Raw genomic sequence first — 26,688 nt, forward strand, 5'->3', positions numbered from 1 at the left:
CTAAGTGGAAAATACCTGAAGTTAAGAATGCATTTAACACACCTAACCTACCAGACATCCTAGCTTAGCCCAGCCAACCTGAATGTGCTTTAAAACACTCACACTATCTAACCCAAAGCCTATTTAATAATAAAGTGTTCATTTTCTCTTATAATTTGCTAACAACCGTACTGAAAGTGAAAAACAGAATGGTTGTATGGGTTCAGAATAGCTGTAAGCACGCGCTTGTTCACCCTCGTGATCGCACGGCTGACCAGGAGCTGAAGCTTGGTACCACTCACTACCCAGCACCACGTGAGTATCATACCACATACGCTGGTCTGGTCAAAATTCAGTGTTCAAAGTATGGTTTCTACTGAATATAGATTGTATATATATTTTTTCACACCATCATAAAGTCAAAAATTTGTAAGTCAGCGACCATGTATATTTTTCCTAGAGCTATATGACCATCAACCCTATCTAGTTATAGAAAGAAGCCCACAGGTAGCCTCTCTCCACTCCTCCTCCCCTAGAAGGTGACAACCACTAATCTACTGTTTATCTCTATGGATTTGTCTACTCTAGACATTTCATATAAATGGAATCATACATGTGGCCTTCTGTGTCTTGCTTCTTCACTTAGCATACTTTCAAGGTTTACCCACGCTGTAACACATACTGGTACTTCATTCCTTTTTACTGCTGAGTAATACTCCATTGCAATGAATATACCATTTTAATTTATTCATTCATCAGCTGATGGTCATTTGGAGTATTTCCACATTTTGACTATTATGACTATTAACACTATAGACATTTGTGTGAGGGTTTTTGTGGACGTAAGTTTTAATTTCTCTTAAGAGTTACACCTAGGAGTGAAACTGTTGCGCCTATGGTAATTCCATGTTTGATATTTTGAGAAACTGTCAGACTGTTTCCAAAGAGCAAGCACTATTTTACAATCCTACAAGCAATATATGAGGATTCCATTTTTCTCCACATCCTCACCAATACTTGCTATTACCTTTTTCATTCTAGCTATGCTAATGCGTATCAAGTGGTATCTCATTGCAGTTATGATTTGCATTTCCCTAATGACTAATGACGTTGAGCATTTTTTTCTTGTGCTTATAGGTTAGATAAAACTTTTTCAAATATTCCTGAACTACTTCTATAAGGTCTGTAGTCTTTGCAGAATGTAACCACTAGAGTCTCTGCTCAATTAGCTTACTGGTCAGCAAATGATTAGACAGAGATTTCCTTAAAGACCTGAAATGATAAGGCTCTGTGTGCCTTTTGCAGCATGCCCCTTATCCCTCAGCCAGGCAATTTTCAATTCTGCCTCAGCCTTTACTTCCCACTTATACAGAGCCCCAAGGTCAGCCAGGGGTGAAAGCTTAGGATCTTCTCAAGTCTCTCCTGAGCATGTGTGCACAGGATGTATGTGTATGTGGTCTTCTAGATTCCCAGGAATATGTTAAAGCTTTTCACAATATGTATAGACATCTCATTCTCTCATCTTCCCTTTACTGGGACTGGTGTTGCTACATCAGGCAGCTGTGATATTAAACAACTGCCAGTGATTATTTTTGGCAAATGCTCTCACGTATGACTTTCTCTATTGAGCAAGCTCTGAGTCAGGTCAAATAGAGACAAACCCTGTGAATAGGGTTCTTCTAGGAGCTGTAGTGCTGGTTAAATAGTGCCAGCACTCTGGGGCTGGGTTTTTTTTTGGGGGTCTCTAAATCTGTACTGTCTTCCACTGGTGGCTGCTAGGCTGGTTTGCACAGCTACTATGGCTGGAAGCTGTTGGTTTCCAAGGCAGAGCTGGGGAGAGGGGTCATGGGAATAGGACAATTAAATGCCACAAAACCTTGCTATTCTTACTGAAATACAGCTGTTTTCCTTAAATGCTCCCTGGATTACTGCAAGTCTTTAAATTTCAGAGTTGCGAAAGGTTGGTTTTAACAATTTCCCCCGTTGTGCCCATTGCTGTTATGAAGTAAAACTTCACAGGCCCTTACGCTGCTCTTCTGGACAACGTGACAGCAAAGTCACTCCCTCCGCAACAGCGCTCAGACTCTGTGTTTCTTCCTGACTCGTGGCTGATCCAGGAGCCCAGTACTGATGTTTTCAGTAGGCCAAAGGGGTAGACGCGCCATCTAAAATCCCTATCACAACTCTCGGGTCCTGGAGTCAGTAAGACGGGAATGCTGCTGTGCAAAAGCACCAAAACTTTTCCCCTCAGTGATTCTTTTGAGGGGTTGAGGGGTGGTAGTCGAGGAGGAGGGGGAGACACAAGCTGTAGTTCGAAATACATTATTTTATAACTTATTAAAACATGATAAATATTTCTAAAAATTAGGCATTGTTTTAACATTTATAGGTTTCGGAAAAAGGTATAGTTAATTTTTTAAAAATAAACACTTCTCTAGCTCATCCTTTCCACCTCCTCAGACTCTGACCCTAAAATTAATAGTTACCGAATGACCAAACTGAAACACTGTTGAATCGTTTCCATAAAATCATTCTTACGTCTTCGTTTTCTATAAGATTTCTCAGCTATGCTGGTTGATAGTGCTACCTGGGGGAGGAAATCATCTCTCTAAACGCAGTTAGCTTTGTAACCAAACTAATCAACAAATTACTGAGTATCAACTTGTGACCACAGCGGTGGAAGAGAAACTGCCTTTAATTTCATTTCCAAAATTCCTGAATCAGGATTGTCTGAAATACTGCCTTTTATACTCTGTACTTTGAATATATAACCACACAATAATTTCTATTTATTCACAACTGTGTTATTCATAGCAATACTTAGCCATTCATTCACAATAATACTCAGTCATTCACAATATTTCTTGCATTGACACCTTTTTCCTATGTTCATGCAATAACTTTTTTTCCTAACAGCTACGACATGCAACCCATCTTTGCACTTTCAGAGGATGTGGAAGAAAAAGTCCACCTTAAATAAAAGGCTGTAGAATATTTTAATAACCTAGATTAGAGATGTTAAATACCTGCAAAATAACACTACCTCAGTGCACACCTTGCGAAAAAGCCAAAAATAATAGATACAAAAAGGAAAAATATCAAAACAAAGCGATTAATTGCTTCAATGAACTTCTGGTTCACTATGACAATGACAAAATAATCTAAGTATATTAATAAGTAACTATATCATTTAAAAAATCTATAAAAAACTACGCTATAAAAATCAATATAGCAGTTTAAGTCTCAAAACTACTCTTTCAAGAGGAAAAAAGTATGACCATTCTGCCTATAATTTTACTCATGCAATAACACTGGGAGCTGCTCCATGCCAGGCACCAGATAAAAGAGGACAGGAGCTGACACAGCCCTTCGTGTGTGTGTGTGTGTGTGTGTGCGTGCGTGTGTGTGCGTGCGTGTGCGTGCGTGCGCGCGCGCGCGCACATGCACAGGGGCTGGGAGGATGGGGAAGCATGTTCCACGGAGAGGGGCGGCGTGCACAAGGGGCTGTGGGGAGAGACCCTTTAGATCTGAGCCACTGAATGGTGGCTGGTGTGGCTGAACAAATTGTCAGAAATAGTGAAGACGACACACAAAGGAAGAAGCCAAGGCACAGCCTATTTAACTGCAGTCTTAGAGTCTCAGAGGAGGAGAGACCTTTTCAGACTGAACAGTGCCATCACACTGATGGTGGTACAGTGGGCATTAAAGAATATTCCTAAAGCAAAAATGAAAATCATCCAGATCACTCCCGTGGGACGGCTTCTGTCAGTTAAAGCCCTTGGAAGCACCAAAAATGAGATGCAACATTTCAGTCCTCTCCGTTTTGACTCTGGCCTTCCTTTCACCGAGGATGAGTTTAAATGGGAAAGGACAAGTGGAAGGAGTTTCCTCTCCCGTCCAGCTCAGCTTATGGACCTAAGCCTGGACGGGAGGAGCTCTGCCGGGAGGGACCCACCTGGAGAAGAGGTGTGTGCACGTGCGACACCACGTGGGGCAGCCGCCGCCACTCGCGGATGGCCAAGCTGCTGGCCATTTCCACCAGGCGCTCGATGAAGCTGAGCTGCTGCTCCTCAGGGTGGCAGATCGCCAGGTATCCACGGTACATGTTGACCTTCCACGCCATCTCCTTTGGACAACTTACTTCTACCTGGTTATGGAAGAACATCACATAGGAAACAATGGGTATACTTCCTCTCAGTGGAAAGAGTCAAAAAGTAAAGTCAATTTTTTGGTAGCCAGTTTGCAAAGCAATAAACAGAAATTAAGCTATAAATAGACACTCATTTTCTTTAGAGATGTCATCATGCTTTAGATTTTTTCTGGACACTCTCCTTTGCCGAATACCAATGAGTGGCCAATCTCTCTATCTATGGAGGTGCCACAGGCTCCTTGCTTTAAGGTCACTAGTAGTTCCAGAAAGGGGAAACTGATCAACACCATTATGACAGACCAGATGAACAACGTACAAAGTCAGCCAGTGAATTTTCAAAGGATTAAATATGTGCTCATCTCCTCTCTGATAAACATCAGTATAATTTTGAATTGTTTCCAATTCACAGTTATCCTGGGAAATTAATCTAACTTGTTCCACATTATATAAGGAAGCTGAAGGCAGCGATTCAGGTTTATAAGAATATGAGTGAACATTCACAAATTTTACTGTCATTTAAAGGCCGCACTTTATTATCTACTATAAAGTTTCCCCCAGATTTCTCGTATCTTGGTTATCAGTTCTGATGAAGTGGACAGAGCCCAGAGCCATCACGTTTCCTCCCACTGGCCCTAAGCCCAGGTAGAGGCTCCAGGTGTGCCCGGGAAAGCCCCTGTGTTTGCCCACCACCTTCTAAAGAAGGCATTAGAACTCATTGCATTTTACCAGCCTCTTACAGAGCATTTTAAAAAATGTAAATTAAAAAATTAAACTCTTTTCAAAAATAATCTCTGTGTATAAAAAAATGAAAGAATATAGAGATAGTCTTAAAAGAATTTTATAGGACTTGCTGTAACAAGATCAATAAGACATTCATTGTGAAGCACGTCTGGGAAGCAACAATAGAAATTACACACATCTTAGTGCCATGCTGCTCTCTGTACAAATGACGTAAGAGCAGTGACGGTAATAATAATGCGCTGACATAACACTTGGCCTTGTTTTCTAACATCTGACTTTTTCACAGCAGAGTCACGTCCACGGCCCCTCTTAGTTCTCAGTAATCCAGTGATGAAGAAGTTCAGGGAGGCAACCTTGTAAACACATCTGCTTCCTACATGATCCTCTAAAATTACACCTAAAATCTTACATTTTCTGGACTTAAACACTATTTAAGATAGGCTTCTGTCAATCACACCTGCCCTCTGTAACATTAAGAACAAAGGCCTCTCTTCTCATTTCTCCTCCGCTGAAAAAAGTTACCCCATTTATTAAATCAAACCAAGAAATGAACGACTAACAAGCAGCCCCATAATCGCAAGACACAGGAGTAAAAAGAAAGGTAATTTGATTTTTTTTCTTTTAAATACTGGTAAATGAGTAAATAACTTAGTACTATCAAGACCATTTGAAATTAATTTACTGATTACCCAGAGTGCTTATTAATATACTTTGAGCTTTTTCTAACCAGTAAGTGCCTTAAAATTTTGGGAAAATAATCAAGAATTTGTGAAAGAAGATGATTTGTCAGACCTACGGACAGTATGATACTGCACATTATCCTGCTAAGTGAAACCTTGGAAAGGAGAAAAAGAAACCGTTAGAGTGAGTTATAAATACTTATTTATAATATAAATACTTTTACGTTGAGATAAAATAAAGGAGAATGTTTATCAGAATAAAGAACAATCAACTGTAAATGCAACCTGTCAGCAAAATATTTATTTCTGTTTACCTACAGAAGTGATTGGTTATTTCTCAGAGTAACACCAACTCCCTGCATCAGGTGAGCCATTTCCCAGGTCCCACCCTGAAAGTCCAGACCCTGGGCTCTGTAACCACTCTGTAGTTAACAGCTTGTGACTATTTCAGTTCTTCGATCTTTTGCATTTTGTTTAAAAGCAGCAGAAGTAACAAAATAAGCATGGTATCCACAATACAAGTTAAAATTTTAGGTTAATCCTTTCAAACAAAGTGGCCTATAATCTCAACGTGCTTTTGAGTCTCCACATTAAGGAAGGAGAATCATCGGTGTGACTGTAAATAAACCCTTACTAGGTAAAGGGGGAAGGTGAGAACAGGACAATAGTGTAAACCCCTAAACCCCATAACACTGACACCACATAGAAAAGGTCAAAAACTGAGGAGCAGCAGCAAAGAAAAGGGGCCAAGGGAGAAAATCACAGAAGGGTACAGATGCAGGAAAAAATAAACAGCAACAAGAATAGCTGCTTTCACAGACCACCCAAGGCTTTGATGATGGTGGTGATGATGGTGGTGATGGTGGTGATGGTGGTGACGGTGATTACGACGATGACGACGTGGGGCTCAGACAACACAGCTGCGCTGTCTGACACCATAACTTCTGATGCCCTGACACAGGCCTCCCAGTGTGAGAAAGAAAACTGTACCTCTGTGCCTGCTCTCCCGTCAGGCACTGAGTTCCTCTGGATGGAGTTTAATTTTTGAAAATGTAGACCTCAACCATGTTAATGGCTCAACTTCACTTTCACTGCACAATTACCACTTCCGTAATGCAAGACGTGCTTTGAATGTGATACTGTTTTCATGTAACAAACTTACTGACAGCAGCTACTGTGCCAGGCCCTGCTTGCACAATTCACCTTTGCTATACTCACTGCTGCAGAGCTTCTGCCAACCAAGTCCACCAGTACAACTGCCTCTGTCTTTCCAAATTTCTCCAGACATTACTGTTTTCTCAGAGAATCCAAGGTCTCCACCTGATACTTTTTACTGTAACTCAATGATGAACTAATACTTAGGTTATAATTTAACTCAAACTCAGGAAAGATGTTAGTGATAACCCAAAATAACTCTTGCTTCCCAAGCGCTCTCTTTCATCTGTCAAAATGCCCAGCTTGCTGTGAGTGAAGGGAAATCTCCAGAGACTCACAGCTTTGGCAACAGGGCCCCACTCAGCTGTGGAGACTGTGACCTGAGCATGGACGAGTCACGGGGTGGGCAGGGAGGGGTGGGGTCTCACCTGCACCAGCGCCTCCTTCATGGCGGTCCAGTTGGACACCCGCCAAGCACACTCCAGGACCAGGTAAGGGTTAATGTGACCTTTGGACTGGCCGTACTCTGTCAAGGCTTCCCACTGGTTCAGCTCCTTGGAGCACCTAGAGATCAGGGATCGGGGGCCAAAGCTTAGTGACCACACCCACAGATGGGATTTCAAGTCATTTCCATTCCACCGAAAGGAAAAAGTATCTCCCCCCACCAGAGAAGGGCGGGCTTCTGCGGGATGCTGAGGTGCCCCAGGGCAGTAAACTACGCGCCCCACCCCGCCGAGCAGCAAGAACCGAAGCCCCTGCGGCAGAGCTCAGAGCTCCGGAGCCTGTGGAGAGCAGGGGTCGTTCACTGTTTCTCCAGCACACTCTCAATTACTCAAGACTTTAAAAGCTGTTTATAGGTTTCTGTTTGTTCTTTTCTTCACGGGGCCATAAAGAAAGCAGCAAAGTTCCCTCTTAAAAACACTCATTATGAGAAAATTTCAGAGACTTCTCACTGGTTTCCTTAACTGATTCTTGAACACGTCACTGTTCAGCTTACCGAATCCAGTGGTCCTCCCAAAGCTGGTATTCTGGGAAAATAGCAGGGGATGCATTACTCCTCTCATGTTCTTTCTTGGCTTTATCCATTGCCTTTTCATATGATTCTTGTGCCTAAAAAAGTTAAACTGCTTTCAAACTGCGGTTTAACTAGAAACTTTCACATGACCATTGCTCAATTATTTAGGGCAAGTTGCATCACAGACCCAGGGGTGTCTCGTTGCTCTTCTCTAAGGTCACCCAACACCCAGAATTCTCCATTCAGAGAACAGAAGAGAGTGGAGGAGAAGGTGCGTAATTCCCCCCACACAACGGAAGGAGCGGGAGGGAGACCACCCAGACCCCGGGTTCATTTTTCCATCCGTCAGAGATGAGAGCATCTCATGAGAGATGACAGCCCGTGCCTCTGCCTCTGGAGTTTCTGTGGCTCGGTGTCCTACACGCGGCTGCGACAGTGACCCACACTACAGTGAAAGGACAGGCACGAGGATTAAAATCTCACACTGATCACAATCTACCTACCACTTCCAACAGGATCGAAGACTGTAGATAAGAAGCATCCACATTAGCAACTAACAGTAAACGACTCAGGACTGAGCTTTAAAAATGTTCACGTCACATACGTATGTTTCTCTGAAACTGAGACTTTAATCAAAGAGTCTTTATGTGGATAAATAAATGCTTCAAAGAAAACAGTAAATTTCTTATTTAGACACGAACTGACTTGAGGACATGATAATAAAGAACCACTATAAACGCCTTTCACCACCCATGCGACCTGGACATCCCGCCCGACGGCACTACCTGCTCGAAGAACCCGTGCTGCTCATAGGCGATGGCCGTCGCCGTCTCCGAGTACTTGCAACGCTTCTGCCACAAGCCCGCCCACATGTCTTCCTCTTGTAACAGAGAGTAAAGCTCAGCGAGGGAATCCAGAATCTCCTGAAACGCCAGGTCACAGTTTCTGAGCGCTCATGACAACTGCTTTCCCCCTGCCCCAACAAAGCAACTTCACGGTACCTAATTTAAAATCACTGGGGAGATGTTTGCTGGGACCACGGAGTCACCAGCAAGGAAGACGTGATCAACAAAACAAGGCGGGGCCTCACCTGCTGAGGTGGAGTGATGCTCTCCTGCTCATAAAACTCCGTTGTTTGCTTGGGCTTAATCTGCAGGCTCAGCCCTTTCTCAAAGGCCTGGTGCTCGAGCATCAAGGTGGAGCGGAACCAGAGGTTGTGGGTCTTCCCCAGGTACTTGAGCACGCAGGGCCGGATGGGGATGGGAGGGACACACTGGGACATGGCCTCCACGAAGCAGTTGAGGGCGCTGGGCTGGCAGTCCCGCTGCACCTGGTGGCTGCCGCTGCACAGGAATGGGCTGACCTCGCCCGCCAGAGCCTGGAACCCAAGAGCAGGCTGACCTGGGTCTCGTGCAAAAATCAGCACGCTTTTACTCTCTCACTCAGCATCTGGGGTATTTTTGATTATTCACTCTTGGATAATACTAGTTTCCTCAGCCTTTGAAACTTAACCAATTACTTATCAAAACCTAAAACTACATTTTCCAAAAGAGGACTTAAAAAACAGACTCACATGCTGCTGTCTGTCAGACAGGATTTTCCACAATCTGGGGAAAAGCTGGACCCACGTCTTTTCGGCCAGCGTGGTGGAGATGTGGCACAGCTGGACGAAAGCGCCGAGCAGGGCTCCAGTCTGCGGAGAGGAAAGACCGGTGTAGCGGGCAAGGGCTGGTGCTGAAACCCCTGCCACGCGGGTGCCCCACGCATCTTTGGTCAGGAAACGTTACTGCCCCACCTTACCACACGCTCCTCCACTTCCAAACTTTCAAAGCCCTGAACAAACGTCATGCCAAAGTGGAACACAGATTCTGAGCACCACAGACCCCCGGTGTGCTTAGCAGCTGAGCCAGGACCTGGGTAAGGGGCTCACCAGTGACACACCTACATTTTTAACTTTCAAGGGCATTTCCTATTACTGATTCCACCAGGCCCGAGAAGTACGAACACAATGCTGATGCTGAAAGTGCAAACGAGAGGCACACAGGCGCCATCAAAGCAGAGGCTGCTGAAGATAGGACGAGGAAACAGGAGAAGCATACACATACTAGCTAAGCTATTTGCCAACAGGTGTAATTCTGAAGAACAAATCAAGAACCGTGAAAGTTCAGAGTCTCTACAATTGACAGCGGGCAAGAGTTGGAGAGGTGCCTGGAATGCACAGGGCTGAACCAGAACACCCCACAAATGGGGTCGGATTTGGAAACCAGGGGCCCAGAGGGTATATCAAATCCGCAGATGCATTTGATTTTGTCCACAGCTCCGTGGTTTCTGACATATGAATTTCTTCTAAACAGCCAGGTTTCTGGCTGCTTGAAGCCCAGCTCCCCACGCGGCATCAAGAAGCCGGTGCAGAGGGGCTCAGGCACACACTTGCCGTCCCTCCATGGGCCCTGCCGCCCGAAACAGAGACACACATGTCACAATCACGTTGTCCTTTTTACCCAACAACAGGTCAAGAAGGGAATTCACTCTCATACCCACATCATTAAAAATGCAAAACCCAAGGATACAAATATTCCAAGGAAAATGGAAGAAAACATTTAAGTGGAGAATACTCCTGCTTGCTACTCAGGCTGCCCAGTGAGGAAGGCCATGCTGAAACGAGCCTGGCTGACCTCACGTGGCTGCTCCCCTCACCCCGGTCAGGGCCGTCAGGTGCCTCCTGGCTCCAAGTCAGCGTAGAAGAGGCCGAAGTACTCAATGGCCACGAGTATCCACAGGCCTGCCTATAGAAACGCTCACCTCGAGCAGTGAATGGGGGAGTCCACGGGTTCACGGACTGTTCAAAATGTTCAGGGGCAGGGGGAGAACCCCAACTATCCCCCCAAATTTGCACAGACCTTCACTTCCCGGAGCGTATCAAGGAATTTGTCGTGTCTGTTGGTTAACATATGCAGCTGGTTTCCAATGTCCTTTTCCGAAAGTTCTTTGGTTTTGGGCGTGCTGGTCTGATCTCCAGGAGCTAGTTCAATATCTATCTCCACATCCTAAAAAACAGAAACAAACATGTAAAATCAAAAGGTCAATTGAAGAAAATCAACAATCACAACTCTTGTTAACTTCTTGTTACACTTTTGGTAAATAAAATTTTAGTTTCTTGGAAGTTTATGATTAAATAATCTTGAATTCTAAAATAAACAACAAGCAGATTAAACTAGACCAGACCTAGCTCTGTTTCTTACATGACACTATAAAAATGTCACCATTTTGTTTTTATATTTGGATTATGGAAAGCAAAGTTAAAAAGAAATTACAACTTTAGGGACTTCCCTGGTTGCGCAGTGGTTAAGAATCTGCCTGCCAGTGGGGGGGACACGGGTTCGAGCCCTGGTCCGGGAAGATCCCACATGCCGCAGAGCAACTAAGCCCGTGGGCCACAACTACTGAACCCGCGCTCTAGAGCCCAAGAGCCAGAACTGCTGAAGCCCACACACCTAAAGCCTGTGCTCCACAGTAAGAGAAGCCACCGCAGTGAGAAGCCTGCACCCCGCAACAAAGAGTAGCCCCCGCTCGCTGCAACTAGAGAAAGCCCGCGCGCAGCAACGAAGACCCAACGCAGCCAAAAATAAATAAATAAAATAAATAAAATGCAACATAGCTGCCTGGCTGTCTTGCTCATTCAGATTAATAATATTGTCAGGAGAATGCACAGACCCTTGGTTGGCACGGTGTTTTACACAACTCATCCCCCAAAAAGAATGCACCTTATTTCTCTCTGAATTTTCTGGGAAGTCACAGTCCAAATCCAATCATCAGACTAGGCTCTAAGTCACATTATTGGCCATTTGGTGTGCACCCTTGAAAATGCAGAAGAATCACTTCCTAGCTGGCAATTTATTTCACACAGGAGGATGACAGAAAGAAAAAAAGATTCTATCACCAAATGATCTAGTGCTTAGCAACTGCTAAGTGAAGAGAATTTTTATTTATTTGTAAATAAAATAAGTGGATGTCTCACACACAGAACAGGGTACCAACTACCCCTTTTAAAGCCAAGAGGGTACCCTCCTCCTTCAACACTGACTGGCTGTCTTCTAACACCCAACACGCCAGGCAGGCTGAGCTTCCAAGGGCCAACACCCTAAAGGGAACAGCTTACAGACCGACACCCCGCGTGGTGTCAGCCACTCCACACGGGGCACTGACAGTCATCGGGGCCAAGGCTCTGCCCTGCCGCTCGGGTCTGGGCTCCACAGCCATCCCCCGAGGACTGGGCAGAGACACAGGAGGTTCACAGTAGGTGGACCGTGGAGCCAGCTAGAGCCACAGTTCCTTCATGACGGCGTCACTTCCTGGAGCAGTGCTTTGTAATACAACACGGGCTACTCCTGACTTGGGGAGGACAATCACCAAACAGTAAAATACCCTTTGCTCAGCAGCACAGCCCATGATAAAGTGATCTCTCTCAAAACTTAATGACGAGACAAGGTGCTTATCAATTCTCCTTTAAAAACATCTAACTGAATGAAAATAACCAAGTGTCCATCAACAGATGAATGGATATTATTCGGTCATAAAAATGAATGAAACCTTGCCATTTGCGACAACATGGATAGGCCTTGCGGGCATCACGCTAACTGAAATCCATCAGATGATTTCAATTTTATGTGTGGAATCTAAACACACACACACAAGCTCCTAAATACAGAGAACAGACTGGCGGTTGCCAAAGGCAGAGGGTGGCAGGCAGGTGGAATGGGTCAAGGAGTCAAAAGGTACAAACTTCCAGTTATAAGATAAAGAAGTCCTGGGAATGTAACGTACAGCATGGGGACTGCAGTTAACAATGCTGTGCTGCGTATTTGAAAGCTGCCCAGAGAGTAGGTCTTAAAAGTTCTCCTCACAAGGAAACACTTCTGTAACTATGTGTGCCGATGGATGTTGACCAGACTTACCGTGATGATCGTTTCGCAGTACATACAGATACCAAGTCATTTCACTGTACACCTGAGACTAACAGGATGTGTGTCAATTATGCCTCGACATTAAAAAAAGGAAAATATAAGTATTGAACACAGTACCACGTTCGGAGCTTTCAGGCAGAGACAGGTGTTAACACACTGCTCCTGCCCTAAAAATATTCTAAGGCTGACAGAAAATTCTCCAACAGGGACGGGAGCCCCACTGTGAAAAGGCGGCACTGTGCACTGGGCGGTTACCTCCTCCTTGGACTCGCTGTTCTCCCGCTCCCGGGGCTCCTGCTTGACGTGCGTGACCATGGCGAAGGCCGCGCGGTCGTGGCTATCGGCCAGGTTGATGACGTTGGTGATGGACGGGAGCATGGCGCCCTGGCAGCTGGTCCCGATGGGCGTGCCCTTCTCACACACGGCCAGGAGGAGCTGGAGGGGGTTTGCGGGAGAGAAGACAAACCTGGGATGCACGCCTGGTGCTGTGGCGTGTGGACCCCGTTAACCCTGAGTTGCCTCGACCAGCACGTGCTGATGACCCCAGCGCCCAGCTCGCTCTACACCCCCCAGCTTAGAAAGGAGTCTGGACCTCTCTCCCAGCGCCCCCACCCAGGCACCCGACTCCGTGCCTAGGCGTACACTCGGCGTCTCCCTCCCTCCCAGACAGGACCCCTCCCTGTCCTCTCAGAGGCATGTCGCTCCACCCGCCCATCTTCCCGCCGCTCTCGTCTCCCACCCACATCACCGGGTCCTGCCGGCGTCACCTCCTGCCCAGACACAGCTTCCTAACTCATCGCGACTTACTCTTCTCCAACTCATCTCATTCCACAGGCTGACCTCGGCACCCCCTCCCGACACCCCCAGGGGCTTCCCACAGCCCGCAGGGGACGGTGTGAGTTCCCTAGGGGGGCGCCCGTAAGGTAACAGTCCCCACACGCACGCAACACCCCCGAGACTATTCCCCGAAGCCCCGACCCGGCTCACACCGCCCCCGACCCAGCCACTCTTGCATTCTTACTGGACACCCACTATGTACTGTGTGAGGCCCTGGAGATTGGTTTGCCAACCTCACAGAGACGATGCCCCCGCCTGGTGAGGCTGGAGCGTCAGAGGGAAGGACAAGACCAACATCAACACGTAACACACACGCTCATCGTGATGGTGCAGCCCAGGGGATGGGCAGGCGACAGAGGACAGAAGGGCGCCTGCTTCAGTTCAGCGTGGGTGTCAGGAATGTGGCATGGGTGAGAACCCGGGAGGCCAGTGAGGCTGCAGACTAACGAGCTGGGGCAGAGGGGCAGCACAGGGCTGGAGAAGGGCCAGCGAGACCGTATCCTGGAGGTGGGGTTTTGTGCTGGGTACAAAGGCAATGAGCGACACAGTCTGCTTTACTCTATCAGAACAAGTTTGCAACAGTAAAAACTGTGGCGGGCAGGAGGGAAGGTGGGAGAACACTAAGGACACCATTCCTGTCATCTTCGTGAGCCAGAGAGGGAGGCAGGAGAGGGGAGGGAGAAAAGCGAGTGGCCTTGAACTGGTAACACCTGGCGACGGACCAGACACACAGGAAGGAGGAGGCAGGACAGCAGGTTCCTAGCTGTGCCCTTCAGCCCGCCCCGTCCTCTACATGGCCCAATGTCTTTTTCGTCTTTGTCACTTCCTACCCCCGGGCTTGGCACCTAATAGCAATCGGTAAGTCTCGTGAAAGAATGAAGAAGAATAAATCAGGGAACTCTGCCCACTGTGTTGCCATTAGTGAAGTTCCAGATACTGCTATTTACAGCACTCAGGAAACGTACACTCAGCACCAACGGAAACATGCCAACAAGCTCTCACTGAAACCCAGTGCCACGATTCCCTTCTCTTCCCTCAAAGAGAATTTCACAACCTTGTCTCATTAGACAAACTGGTCTGGTAACCTATTTGCACAGCATCGGTAACCTGCTTTGGGAAACCCAGGTGGCCTGGTGCAGTACGTTGGTGATTAATCCAAAGAATGAAGCCAGAAGTCTGACTACAATCCTGTGAACAACATCAGAGACCATCTGAACTGCTGCCCACTGAAACAGTCTGACCGTTCACACGGGGCCTCGTCTCCAGCACCCTGACCCTTTGCGCTAAGGGGTCAAGAGCCCACAGCGTTGTCAGGCTGGTCTGGCCTGGCTGCTTTAAGTCTTTTCCCTTCCTACTAGAGATTAAAGCGGTCTTGTGGTAGAGACGTCTGATCTGTCTTTGCGTGTGTGGACACCCGGCCCCAGGCCCCCCGCACGAACCATGAGCTGGGTCCGTCCTACCTCAATGCACTGCTTGATCCAGAAGTGGTTCCCCATGGCCTCCCAGTTCTGGGAGCAGGTCACGTAGAGCAGGCGCTCGTAGACGCGCCGCTTCATAGAGTTGTCGAAAACCTCGAAAAACTTGGCCCTGATGAGCGGCTGGGCGCAGCGCAGCCCAGAGAGAAAGGCAGGCTCAAGTTTTGCGGTCAGCTCGCTGCCAGAAAGCGTCTCATCCCTGCAATCCAAGGAACGACACCGAGATAGCAGAGCTACGCAGGACGGGGGACCCTCAGGTCGTAAACAAACGAGCAGTGAACAAGTGGACACCAGCTTTCCGAAAAGCCGCCATGAAGGCCAAGAGTGTGTTCCAAATCGTCCTGGGCTGATGCAGCGTTTGAGCAAAAAGGCTCATTAATGATGCCAAAATATGTTATGTGATTTACATGAACATTTAAAATTTAAATATAATGAGATTAAAAAGTCACATTACTGGCTAGTCAGAGAGCACGCCGGGGACCGACACGAGCAACGTTTGATTAACTGCTGTGATTACCTGTAGACGTAGTTAACAAGGTCTAAAAACTGTGCATTTAGTTCAAGGTCTTCTGGAAAACGCTTTTCTATGTAGGTCATCATTTTCACAAGCAAAATGGACTTCTCCCGGAGTGTAGGTGTCTGTACAAATTTGTTTTTTAAAAGAAAAGGTCAGTTATTTCTGTTTGAAAAAAGACACGTTCCCAAGTATTTCAGCCATATGCTCTACCAATTTTTAAGCTCTTACGATCTTGTCAGGTAAGATAAGACAAGGTTGTTTCTAAATGGTTCTTCGGATGCTTAAGATCAAGACAGGTGCCAACATAAAAGCAACTAAACTAAAAAACAAATCAGAAGTTTGAAAGCATCTTACTAAATCAAATAATAATCCCCCATCATTATTATTCTTGGCTTAACTTCACCACCACAGAAGACTAACAAGTAAGGTTCATTTAACATTTTAACAGAAGTAAAACCTTATAAGGTAAGTGACCAGTTATTCCAAATTTCTGTTTAAAATCTGTCAAGCACAGTGAGAAAAATCCACCGTAAAGGAAGATTTGGTGAATGCAAACACTGGAGAAAAAAATGTTTAGTTTGAGAACTCGCAGAAGAGCTTAGAATGCGACGCCTGAATTTCCTTTTACACACACAGGAAGATCACCTGGCCAGAGCACAGCCCCTCTTGGCAGCTCACCTGATTGGCTGCCATCGGGGAATTATTTTTAACCCATTCTTCCACAATTTTAACCACGGCCCGGAGCATTTTGGCGTCGGGGGATTTCTCAATGAGGGAGGTCAGGATGGCCTGGATGAAGTTCTTCCTCATCTCCATGCTCATCACAGCCAGGCGCGTCTTCACCAGCTCCAGACTCAGCATCACCAGCTCACTGGTTCCTGCTCAAGCGGAGAAAGAGCCCAACGATCTCTACCAACTTGCCTGAGCAGGCAACCAACCACCCGCACTGCATGGCACTCTGGATTCTGCCCATTTCCTCCCCAAAATATCTTCTCCTGCAACTAGAGCTCTGGGATGTGAAGTGCCTCACGGCTTTCTGACTACTCCGCTTTGACAGGGGGGCCCTGTAAGAGCCTCCTCACAGGGGAAGGGATGATGGAGCTGGTGGGACCGCTGCAGGCAACCCCGCATACAGCCAAGCCCTGAAGTCACACGCATGGCACTGGTGCTCCGAGGGGCAACTGGCAGAGTGACAACCGCAGCTCCCTGCCTCACACCAACACATCCCCGATTCCTGAAGCTCACAGCTCAGGTCTGGAACCGGTGACTTAATTCCTCTTCAGAAATAATAGCTCTGATAATAGCAATCTCTGTTTTATAGCAAAATTGTTAGATAACTCTCATCAGGTGATGAATGTTGCTCAAATTTCTTCACTCTTACATTCACAATTTTTAAAAGCAGCTCATTTTAAAAGCGAGTCTTACTACGGTTGTAAATGAAGTGCTCAGAACCTCTCTGTGAAGAGCAAATGATGCTGAACTGCATAAACACAGCAGACATTCGTGTTGGCTTTAGAATCTAATCACAGCCGGCACGTTTAGGTGCCGAAGCCTCAGGGGAGAACACGGGGCCGAGCCTGTCACCTGAGGTGGCTTCCGTGCTGCCCGAGGCGGCCTGCGGGCTCAGGTGCTCTCGGACCATCTTCTGCAGGGAGCGCATGAAGACCGAGATCAGCCTGTCGATGTAGCTCGGGTTGTTGCTGCAGGCAGACTTGAGGATCATCAGGGTCCCTGAAAGGTAGGCAGAGAGTGACAGGTGTTTTTTGAAAAAAGTCTTTAAAAATTGAGTAATTCACAAAAACGTACTACTTAAAACATTAAAAAACGTGCTAGACAAAAATGCGCCATTTCTGACAAAAGTACAGGTTTAATCCCAAATGTCAACATTACAGGTGACCCTTAAACAACACAGGTTTGAACTGCATGAGTCCACTTACGCATAGCTTTTTTTCACTAGTAAATACTACAGTGCTACACGATCCGGGGTCGGCTGAATCTGTGTACGAGGGGCTGCAGACACGAAGGAACCACGTAAAATATACAGAGAGCCGACTGTAACTCATAAGAAGATTTTCGCCTGCAAGGGGTCAGCGCCCCTCGGGCCCAGAAGGAAAATCTCATCCAGTGCGCAGCTGGACCACGCTGGGAAAACCACGATGGACACACGCTCACCAAAGAGCTGGGAGGGGTTGGCGCTGGCGGCCTTCTCGTAGTTGGTGAGGCCCTCATAGATGACTTTGCCCACCGCCGCGTAGAGGCACTCCAGCTCCTCGTACTTGGAGGCCACGCTCGAAGTGCCTGAAACAGTAGTGGGAACCTGGGCTCTGGGGTCCGGCTCGCGGGCCCGGCCAGGCTCTGGGACGCTAACTCTCCTCAGGGCAGCATTGAGCTTGGCTGTCTGGGACCTGCGGGGACTGACACGGGCACCTCTCACCACAGGACGCGTGGTTCCCAGTTTACGGAGCTCAGTAACCACCTTTCATGCCACCAAGCCTCGCCTGAATACCCTAACTAGACTTACATATGAGATGCCAAAATTCTATCTTGTCAGCTGTTCAGCAATTGACGAAATATTTTAACCTAACTTCCTTTAAATACCATATGGAAATGGTATGTTCAGCTGATGAAGAAAACTGTATTTCCAAAGCAGACAAAAAACTGCTTTGGAAAAAAACTGCTGATGTAAAGACTGCTACCATGAAGTTTTTATGTCAACTTCTTTTAAAGAAAGTTTAAAGGTACAAAGAAAAGCAGAATAATAAAATGCTCACTATAGTAACAGGAGGATGAGCGTTCTCAGCTAACAAGCTCTGTGCCCACCCATCCACTCGGAAAGAAAGAAAGGTGCCAACGGCAAAGGTCACATACTTGGCTCCGTTGGGAAAATACTCATGAGGCGTGAGAGAAGGCTGTGGACGGCTCGTAACACTTTGGTGTTTCCGCACGTCATACAGGCCGCGATTCCACGCTGCAGGGGCTTGAAGCTGCTCAGGACGGCTGGGGACGGCAGCACGGTCAGCAAGAAGCTCAGCACTTCCAATCCTGTGCATATGTTTCCATAGTTCACTTGATTGGGCTGCTCCTGGAACGGAGAACACAGGCCACACACAGATGAGATAAACACTACAGCGAATTACAAACAGAAACCAAGCGAAATTAAAACTACACGTGTCAATAAGTACTTGGAAATGAAATAAACAACCACTGAAGAATAAACACATCAGATAGATAAATGACCACCACATTTTATTAACACAGTAGGATCTCATAATCTTCCTTTTAATAAATTTTCTTTAAATATTTAGTCAAACTTCCCTTAAGCTCATGAAAGATATTAATATTCGATATTAAGTAGTACTAAAATTTTGAAAATCACTAAAATCTGGTTTAAAAAGGCAACTATTGCAATGAATTTTGCTTTTTTCTCATGTTTTTAGTTAAAATACATATATCCTTCCAAAAGGAAGTATCTTTGAAACTATGTATCATGAAATCAATCTAACAGATTGTCAGCATTAAAAAAAAAAGAAAGAAAAAAAAAAACCCAAAAGAATAAAATAGAAAATAGAGCACAAGTTTTACAGTAAGGATTTAAGTTTGGCCTCACGACACGTGTGTCTGTGGCTGGCGCACACACACGCCCTGCAGGTGCACCGTGTGTGTGCACTGCTGTGAGGCAGATCATGGGGAAAGGCAGGAAGTCAGTGTGAGCAGACCCAGCGCCCTCAGAAAACGTCAGCCTGTGAAGGGGCTGAGCTTGATTCAATGGTGACTACATTTGATAGGAAAATAATTTGACCTTTCAAAGAGAAAAAGAGGAAAGAAATCTGCAAATAAGTTAAGCACCAAGCTAGAAGCGAAGCACGTGCTGCAGACTCAGGGGGCCTATTACTCTGTTTCCATAACACAGGTTAACCTGTTTAACCTTTCAAAAAACTTGAGCAATGATGCTAACCTTTGCAGCACAAAATAACAAGCGCTTACAGTAGGTATGATCATCCGGAGACCAAAAGCTTTCAAATTTCACCACAGAACTAGATAAACTGAACTGTATCCTGGTAATGAAATGGATAAGGCAAGAGAACAGCTTCTGCAACCTCCAGAAAATTACAGAATCGTGGTTTTTACAGAAACAAAAACAACCAAAAAACCCAACAAATAATTAGCATCTGGGGTTATCTCTAATTACCTGACTATACAGTGCTATGTCCATCATTCAATCTATTTTAAAAATTCAACTTTACTTCAAAAGTGGCTGCATAAGTCAACTAAAAATGTTTATTCCATGCCAGCGGGTAGGTGGGTTTAAGAAATTAATCTGTGAAAGGCAAGAGAAGTATTCTGTTTTCAAAACTCCCAACTCTCCCTGGGGTGGAGGTGAGAGCTGAAGATTTAGAGCCATTTTCAGCGAATGACACTCCCTCCTCATTAGCCAGTGGCCAGAGGAGGAGGCGAAAGGGGCCGTGACCAGCCGCGGGCAAGGAGGTTGGGGTTGGTGGCCCGCCCGTGCCCGGGCCCTCGCACCTACCACGCTCATTAGCAGCTTGTCGAACCACTGGAGTTTGAGCTCCGACTTGGACCACATGTCCGGTCGCAAGGCCGTCTTCAGGAGAGTGACACACCGGCGGGACAGCACCTCCCCAGGAGACCCCGCAGTGTTGGTGTTGTCGTTAACCTGGAAGTTCACTCACGTTCAAGCCCGAGTTTCCCAGCACATGTGTTCACAGGCCTCTCGCCCGCTGCTGCCCCGCGCCCTCCCACCCCAGCGCTCCACCTCCTGGCCACCTCCCCTCCCGTCTGACTCAACCTCGCCTCAACCCAGCTGTCTCTGCTCCCCCTGGGGACACCCCCTCCTCCCTCACAGTGGGCCAGTGGTGATCTGCACTCATTTGTGCGATTAATCCATCAGCTGGGCCTCCCAGGCCGTGCCCAGCACGCTGCAGCACACAGGAAAGGATCGGTTGAAGAGTTTAGAAGACTGTTTTCAGTACTTGGAGAGCCTCAATAGTGTTGTAAGATATACTATTTTTTAATAATTATAAAAACTACTTTGTAAGGGAAATTTCAGTTACAAGGTTTTTTGAAATATAAAAATGAAAAGTTTCAGGAATTGATTGCCGACAACTTCATGAAAATATATTACTGATTTGAATGATAAATGCAAGTTATAAAGCATCTGAATTACTAACGTTGCCCATAACTTACGTAGGTTGGGTCATCCCAACACCTTTATGACACAGATAACTCGAAAGTCAAGTGATTTGCCCAAGATCACTGAACTGCCATGTTTCCCCAACACCAAGATGCTATTATAAGCTATACCATTACTTCATCACCGCTGAAAAAAAAAAATGTTTTTTAAAATCCTATAATAAAACACGGGCAGATTTCAGATATTAGCAAGTCACGAAATAAACGGAATTCGGTATGAAAGGGACAAAACTAGCTCTCAGACCCTGGTTTGTCTATTTCTTTTTTGACTAAACCATCACAGACAATCAAACTCACTGGAGCCTATCAAGCAGCCTTTGTTCGGAAGGATCCCTAACCTGAGACACGCAGATACCACACCTGACAGGCCACGCGGATGAGGAAGTTCACCACGGTGTCCGTGTGCTGCTTGTCAATGGGCTTGGCAAGGAGGGAGTCCGCACCCGGCAGAGACTGGCTCCGCCCAAACACCTGCAGACAGCGGGAAGAGAGTTCTCAACAGCGCAGCCCACTAACCGCACGCGGCCCTCCTCCCCAGGGCAGACCCCATCCCGGACGTCAGGGACACCACTGGCGGGCGTGGTCTCCGCAGAAGAAGGACAAGCAAAGTAGCCGTGGAGAAAGTATGGGGTCACATGCGTGAGACTGAAAGGGCCCAAGGTCCAGGAAGCCAGCAATGTGGGACATCGTGGGGTTTCTAGCTGTGGGCGCAGCCTTTCCCAGCTGTCCTGCGGGCATGGCGCCGGGCACTCGGCCCACGTTCAAAGTTTGTTGGATAAATGAACCCGTAAAAGAAGGCGCTCGCAGCCTGTGCATGTGCTCTTACTGCGCTGATGGCTCCCGTCGCCGTCCTGAAGCGCTTCACTTCCTGCGCAGAGTCCACCGACAGGCCTCTTTTAATGGAAGATGAGACAGAGTTGACTCCTTCTCCACTTGTATTTGGGTCCATGTCTGCATCCGGCTTAAAGAAACACACCCACACTTGACCTTCCTGACTGTTCTCCAGGGAGAAGCATAAAGAACAGTCAGGGAAGACTCGAGGGGCTGACGCCCTACCTGCTGGTCCTTGATCCTCTGCAGCTCCCACTTGATGACGACTTCGGACAGGTCCACGGCCAGCCGCCTCTGCTCGATGGTGACGCTGGGCGTGAAGCCCAGCCTCTGCATGGCGCTGACCATGTGCTGCACCAGGTGGTGCCGCACCGGGTAGTACACCTGCGGGCGCGGGCCGGGTCATGCCAGGGACACGGCGTGCCGCCCCGCACGCACGCCCACGTAACCCGCCTCGGCCCCAACACACACAACCCAACCTCCTGCCCAAGAATTCTGAACCGTAACTGTAGCAAAGAAATTCTCATCACCTTTTGTATGTGTGTTTATCACTCCCCCCCGACCCCGCACTGAGTCCCAATATAAGAGCGTGTTTCAGCCTTTTAGGACCATCTTTAAAAAATGCTGAACACTGAATTATCTTTAGGTAGGCAAGTCTAGTCACGTGTGTTAAACTTCAGACTTGATGTCATACAAATTAGCCATGCCAAGAGGCAAATTCCCAACTCTAAAAGAGCTGGCTGTAAAAGAATTAGCTTTTAACTCAATCCTTTCTCCTCTACCCAAACATCTACAAGAAATATCTACATATAAATAAATCCAACAAAGGGGGTGATCTGGTTATAGAGAAGGTGGTGCCAGCGACCCCTTCAAGCCAAGTTACCAAAATCTAGAGTTAATGACAACTACCTCCCACCTTAGAGTAACAACTCATCTGTATTCATGGACGACTGAGTACAGCTGACCCTTGAACAACACAGGGGTCAGTGGTGCCCACCCCTGACAGAGTCACAAACGCCAAGTATAAACTTCACAGTCGGCCCTCTCCATCCGTAGTCCCGCATCTATGGATTCAACCAAGCCCAGAGCATGTAATACTGTAGTACGTGTTTGCTGAAAAATATCTGTATGTAAGCAGACCCACACAGTTCAAACCCTTGTTGTTCAAAGGTCAACTGCACTTACAAGAAAAATGCCATCTTAGTAAAAAGCTTATACCAGGGACACATTCTCTAAACTACAGTGATTTCCATGTTGATAAGGCCATACACATACCCATACTAACTAATGGATCAGAATTACCTTTACTGAAAGATGCATGACCACCTTATTATTGCAGAAAACGGAAGACAGGCGAAACTTCAAAGCAAATGCCTGACAGGGTATTTGCTCTGAAGCAATCGACATCAATCTACAGTACTTCCTACGCACCTTGAAGTGCTGCACTATCAAATGCAAAATATGAACCAGCTGGGGGACAGTGTGCCCCTCCTCCACGATGATCTTCCTCGTCCAGTGGGTCAGCATCTGGTGCCCGTCCTCCATTCGGGCAGGCACCGCCGGAGTCAGAATAGCCATTGCCTGCCTGACAATTGCTCGGGCTTCCATTGCGTGGGCCTTGAGAAGACTGTGAAAAACCTAAGACAGGACAGAAATACTGATAGAATGAACGTTTTAAAAAACAAGATGAAAACAATCACTTAGAACTAAGGCATGATATTTCTGCAAAACAATTTAAAGAAATTCCTCAGGGCTCTTATTAGGAAAAACCGCAGCAGTTACTTTCTCTTTCATTCAGTTTTGGTCAATGAATATGTTTGCTCTAATATTTTCCGAGCACCTACTATGTGCCCGTGCTGAACTAGGGTGGAGCATACAAAGACGAGCAGGACCCAGCTCCTCTAGGGTAACCAGTGGGAAGTCGGTTGAGGGATACAGATCATTTTACTCCAGCCCCAGGGTAGAAAATGGAGTGAAAGGGGCCACTCTCAGAGACAGTGCTGAATTAGTTCAAGTGAAGGTCTGATGGAAGTGAGGTCACGGGAACACAGACCAGCCGACTGGCACCGTGGGCGGAGGGGACGGGACGGGGGCTGGAAACAACAGAACTTGCTGAGCCTGCATGCCTGGGAGAATGACAGGGTGTCACAGATGCCCCTGGGGTCTCCGGTCCAGAAAAGTTCCCAAGAGGGAGTGGTCAGAGGAAACAATCAAGAGTGACTCACAGGACAGGACGAGAGCCAGCACTTACCAGGTGCTTAGTGGGACAGACAGGCTGAGTGCTCAAGTGCATGATTACATTTAACTCTTACACAGAACAGTGACGAACTCAGTCAGAGTCACGAAACTCATGAGGGGAAGAAACAAAACTCGAACTCAGCCTGCCTGACATCAAAGCCTAACCCACTGAGCAATGCAAGGAACAAGTGCTTCAGGTCGTCAACCCGAAGAGGGGTTAGGAGACGAGGGTTCAAGAGTGCCTACTGTCTGTCTTTAGCTAAGGCGTGGGCCGGGGCCCTTGACTAACACATTTTCATGCAACGGGTAGAGACGCATGAGGCGGACAAAGCAGACACTGTCTTATTTCGAAAGCAAGGCTGCAGAGGAAGGAGCGGGCCGAGCAGGAACAGGGAGGAAGGGTGAGAATGAATCATCGTGGAGCTTCCACAGTCACAAAGAGACGGCAGCAAGGAGCACTTTTAAATGTACTGGGCAAGACAATAAACAGGGAAGGAGGCTGCGCTTGCGCTCGTCTGCGGGAGCAGCATGTGCGCGTGGGGTCAGGTGGACGGGGCGGGGCGGGGGGGGGGCCCGCCGAGTACCTGCAGGACTATCTTCTTGTGTATCGCAAACTTGGCGATAATGTGGGCCAGCAGCAAGTGCCCGCTGTACTTGCAGGCGGGGTCCACGCAGGCCTTGGAGAGCAGGCAGGGCCACGCGAAGGTCATGAGGCGGCGCAGCTTGCTGTTGCGGTTCTTGTTGTTGTCGTGGACGTGGTGGGGTGCGTGCTCCACCAGCAGCGTGGCAAACTGCAGCAGGTAGATGCGCAGCGAGTCCAGCATGTCCGCCTGCTTCTCCGGGTCCAGGACCTGCGAGAGCACGAGCACAGGATGCACTGCTGCTCTGCTGCCCCTGAAGGGCCACTCGACAGGTCTAGGCCTTGAAACACACACACACACACACACACACACACACACACACACACACACTCTCTCTCTCTCCCCACACATAATATTAAGCTTTACAGTGATGGACTCAATGACGTCACATCAATTTTCCTTTATTACATACAGATGACAAACTCGATACATTTATTTTAATGTTGAAAAAAGGGGCAGGCTTAGAAGTCAGAATGCAGTGGGCAAAGGGGCTTGAGGTAGAAAAGGAATACTAGCTCTTCAGTGCAAGGTGATTCAGGACTGAGTTTCTTAATTTCCAAGTAATTGAGATTGTTTTCTGGTCAACCATTAATAACCTTGTTCTTATTTTTTAGTATTATTATCAGAAAATGTTATTTACCAAAAAATCTGTTTTTAAAAAAATTGTTATGCTTTCCTATGCAATCAAGTATCTGACAGATTTTTACATGTGTTTCATGAACGTAAGGAAAAAATGGGCACTCTGAGGAACATATTACATGTCCCTAGTGAATCAAGCATACTGACTGCACCATCCAGTAAGTACCCTAACCACCTTCTGTCTCTCAGAGGACCTGCCAGACTAAAGTCTTCCACGATAACTGTGTTTTCACCAGGGCCCCCTCTCCCCTGGATGTGCTGCCTCACGGCGGCCCCTCCCCAGGGCGCCAGCCTGCCCCGCACCATTTATTCCCATCGACGCTGGAGATCCCAGCTCCTCACTTGTGCCGAGTCGGCAGCGTCTGTCCCCGAGGACACAGCCTAGAGAAGGCAGTGCACGGGAGGGGCCGAGTCCCGGTCACCATCTCCCCACAGCTGCCCAGAACAAGGCAAATATCAGTATGTGGACCAAAGATAATTCCTTGGGCTCAGCTCTCACTTCCACAGGAGGGTGGGCGTGGGGTCAAAACCGCAGAAAGGAGGTCCGTCTTAAGGGACAAAGACTACAGGAGGCCCAGCAACCTGTCCATGTGAACAGCACTCCCGCTGCCTGGACCCCGGGACGGAGCAGTGAGGAAACCACTGTGTCCTCTCCGAAGGCGGTGACTCACGGGTGGCGCGCAACAGGCGGGAATGCCCACGGCTCACAGCGCTCCACCACCAACCGTGAGCGAACACTCAGTCCAACAACCTCAAGGCAAACTCGGCGTCTGCCGGTGAAGTTCAATAGCCTAATGGCAGAGGAGAGCCGAGGCACCATGGGAAACACAGCACAGGCATTCCTCAAGCAGACACTTGATTCCAAAAGCCTCACTAGTGCAAACTGGAAACACTATTGTAAAAGTGCTGAGACCCAAGCTAACTTCAGACACCCTAGTGCCACAACGACGTTCATGAACTTGGCAACAAAGGGGCACAGCGGCAACTGGATCCAGTCTAATATTCTCACTGGCTTTTAGCAGATCCTTTTGCAAAGCTAAAGATGTAAACAGATCTTGAAAACTCTACTGACCAGCCATAGAGGTTTCTACAAAACAACTGTGACATCTGAATCTTTCACTGAGATATATTCTCTTTCTCACTGGAATCTATTCATGTGGAAAAGATAATTCATTCCACATGGAGGCTGCCTTAATAAATTCACTAGTAAGAATTATAATGTTCTGCTATAAATTAACGCAATCATGAAAAATAAAAGCCTTAGGGAAATAAGCTTATTTCCGTGAACCTATCACATCTCCCAAGTTACTTTTCAGGCCAATGCATGGTTAGTGATGTCACCTTGGTTATAAACACACTGGTGATGCTCTCCGGGTTATCGCCTTCTGGATTGGGAGGTCCTAAGAGCTGCTCTCCTTCCCCCTTCTCAAAGCTGTATAAGAAAGCAGGATTCAAGATATGCTGCAGAACCTACAAAAAAATTTTACAATGAAGGAGAAGGAAAACAAAGCCATGCTCTCTATCTCTTTCACTAGGTGGCAGGACCACCAGCTTGGTTATGCTGCACCATCAAGTTAGACCTTCAATCAAGGGTGCAGCTAATAATCTTGTCTTT

At 47.1% G+C, this 26,688-nt stretch overlaps 1 protein-coding gene across 7 annotated transcripts in view; it reads right to left on the reverse strand.

Annotated features, from left to right (window-relative positions):
- The window catches only part of TRRAP (transformation/transcription domain associated protein), a 111,355-nt gene that overhangs the window by 29,019 nt on the left and 55,648 nt on the right, over positions 1–26,688 (reverse strand). For 5 of the 7 annotated variants that reach the window (XM_068525247.1, XM_068525249.1, XM_068525244.1 and 2 more), the window contains 21 exons: positions 26,415–26,543; positions 24,378–24,644; positions 22,987–23,193; positions 21,781–21,939; positions 21,551–21,685; positions 21,085–21,195; positions 20,042–20,188; positions 18,382–18,595; positions 17,686–17,811; positions 17,098–17,244; positions 16,192–16,391; positions 15,514–15,635; positions 14,982–15,195; positions 12,940–13,119; positions 10,621–10,767; positions 9,294–9,413; positions 8,811–9,116; positions 8,506–8,643; positions 7,703–7,815; positions 7,134–7,269; positions 3,935–4,126 (listed from right to left, as the gene is read on the reverse strand). In XM_068525247.1, coding sequence (XP_068381348.1) covers positions 3,935–4,126; positions 7,134–7,269; positions 7,703–7,815; positions 8,506–8,643; positions 8,811–9,116; positions 9,294–9,413; positions 10,621–10,767; positions 12,940–13,119; positions 14,982–15,195; positions 15,514–15,635; positions 16,192–16,391; positions 17,098–17,244; positions 17,686–17,811; positions 18,382–18,595; positions 20,042–20,188; positions 21,085–21,195; positions 21,551–21,685; positions 21,781–21,939; positions 22,987–23,193; positions 24,378–24,644; positions 26,415–26,543 — 3,510 coding nt within the window. The remainder of the gene's footprint in view (positions 1–3,934; positions 4,127–7,133; positions 7,270–7,702; positions 7,816–8,505; positions 8,644–8,810; positions 9,117–9,293; positions 9,414–10,620; positions 10,768–12,939; positions 13,120–14,981; positions 15,196–15,513; positions 15,636–16,191; positions 16,392–17,097; positions 17,245–17,685; positions 17,812–18,381; positions 18,596–20,041; positions 20,189–21,084; positions 21,196–21,550; positions 21,686–21,780; positions 21,940–22,986; positions 23,194–24,377; positions 24,645–26,414; positions 26,544–26,688) is intronic. The other 2 variants (XM_068525250.1, XM_068525248.1) reach the window with 1 other exon arrangement.

The sequence above is a fragment of the Eschrichtius robustus genome, chromosome 16, assembly GCF_028021215.1.
Source record: "Eschrichtius robustus isolate mEscRob2 chromosome 16, mEscRob2.pri, whole genome shotgun sequence".
In the NCBI taxonomy this organism is placed as follows: Eukaryota; Metazoa; Chordata; class Mammalia; order Artiodactyla; family Eschrichtiidae; genus Eschrichtius; species Eschrichtius robustus.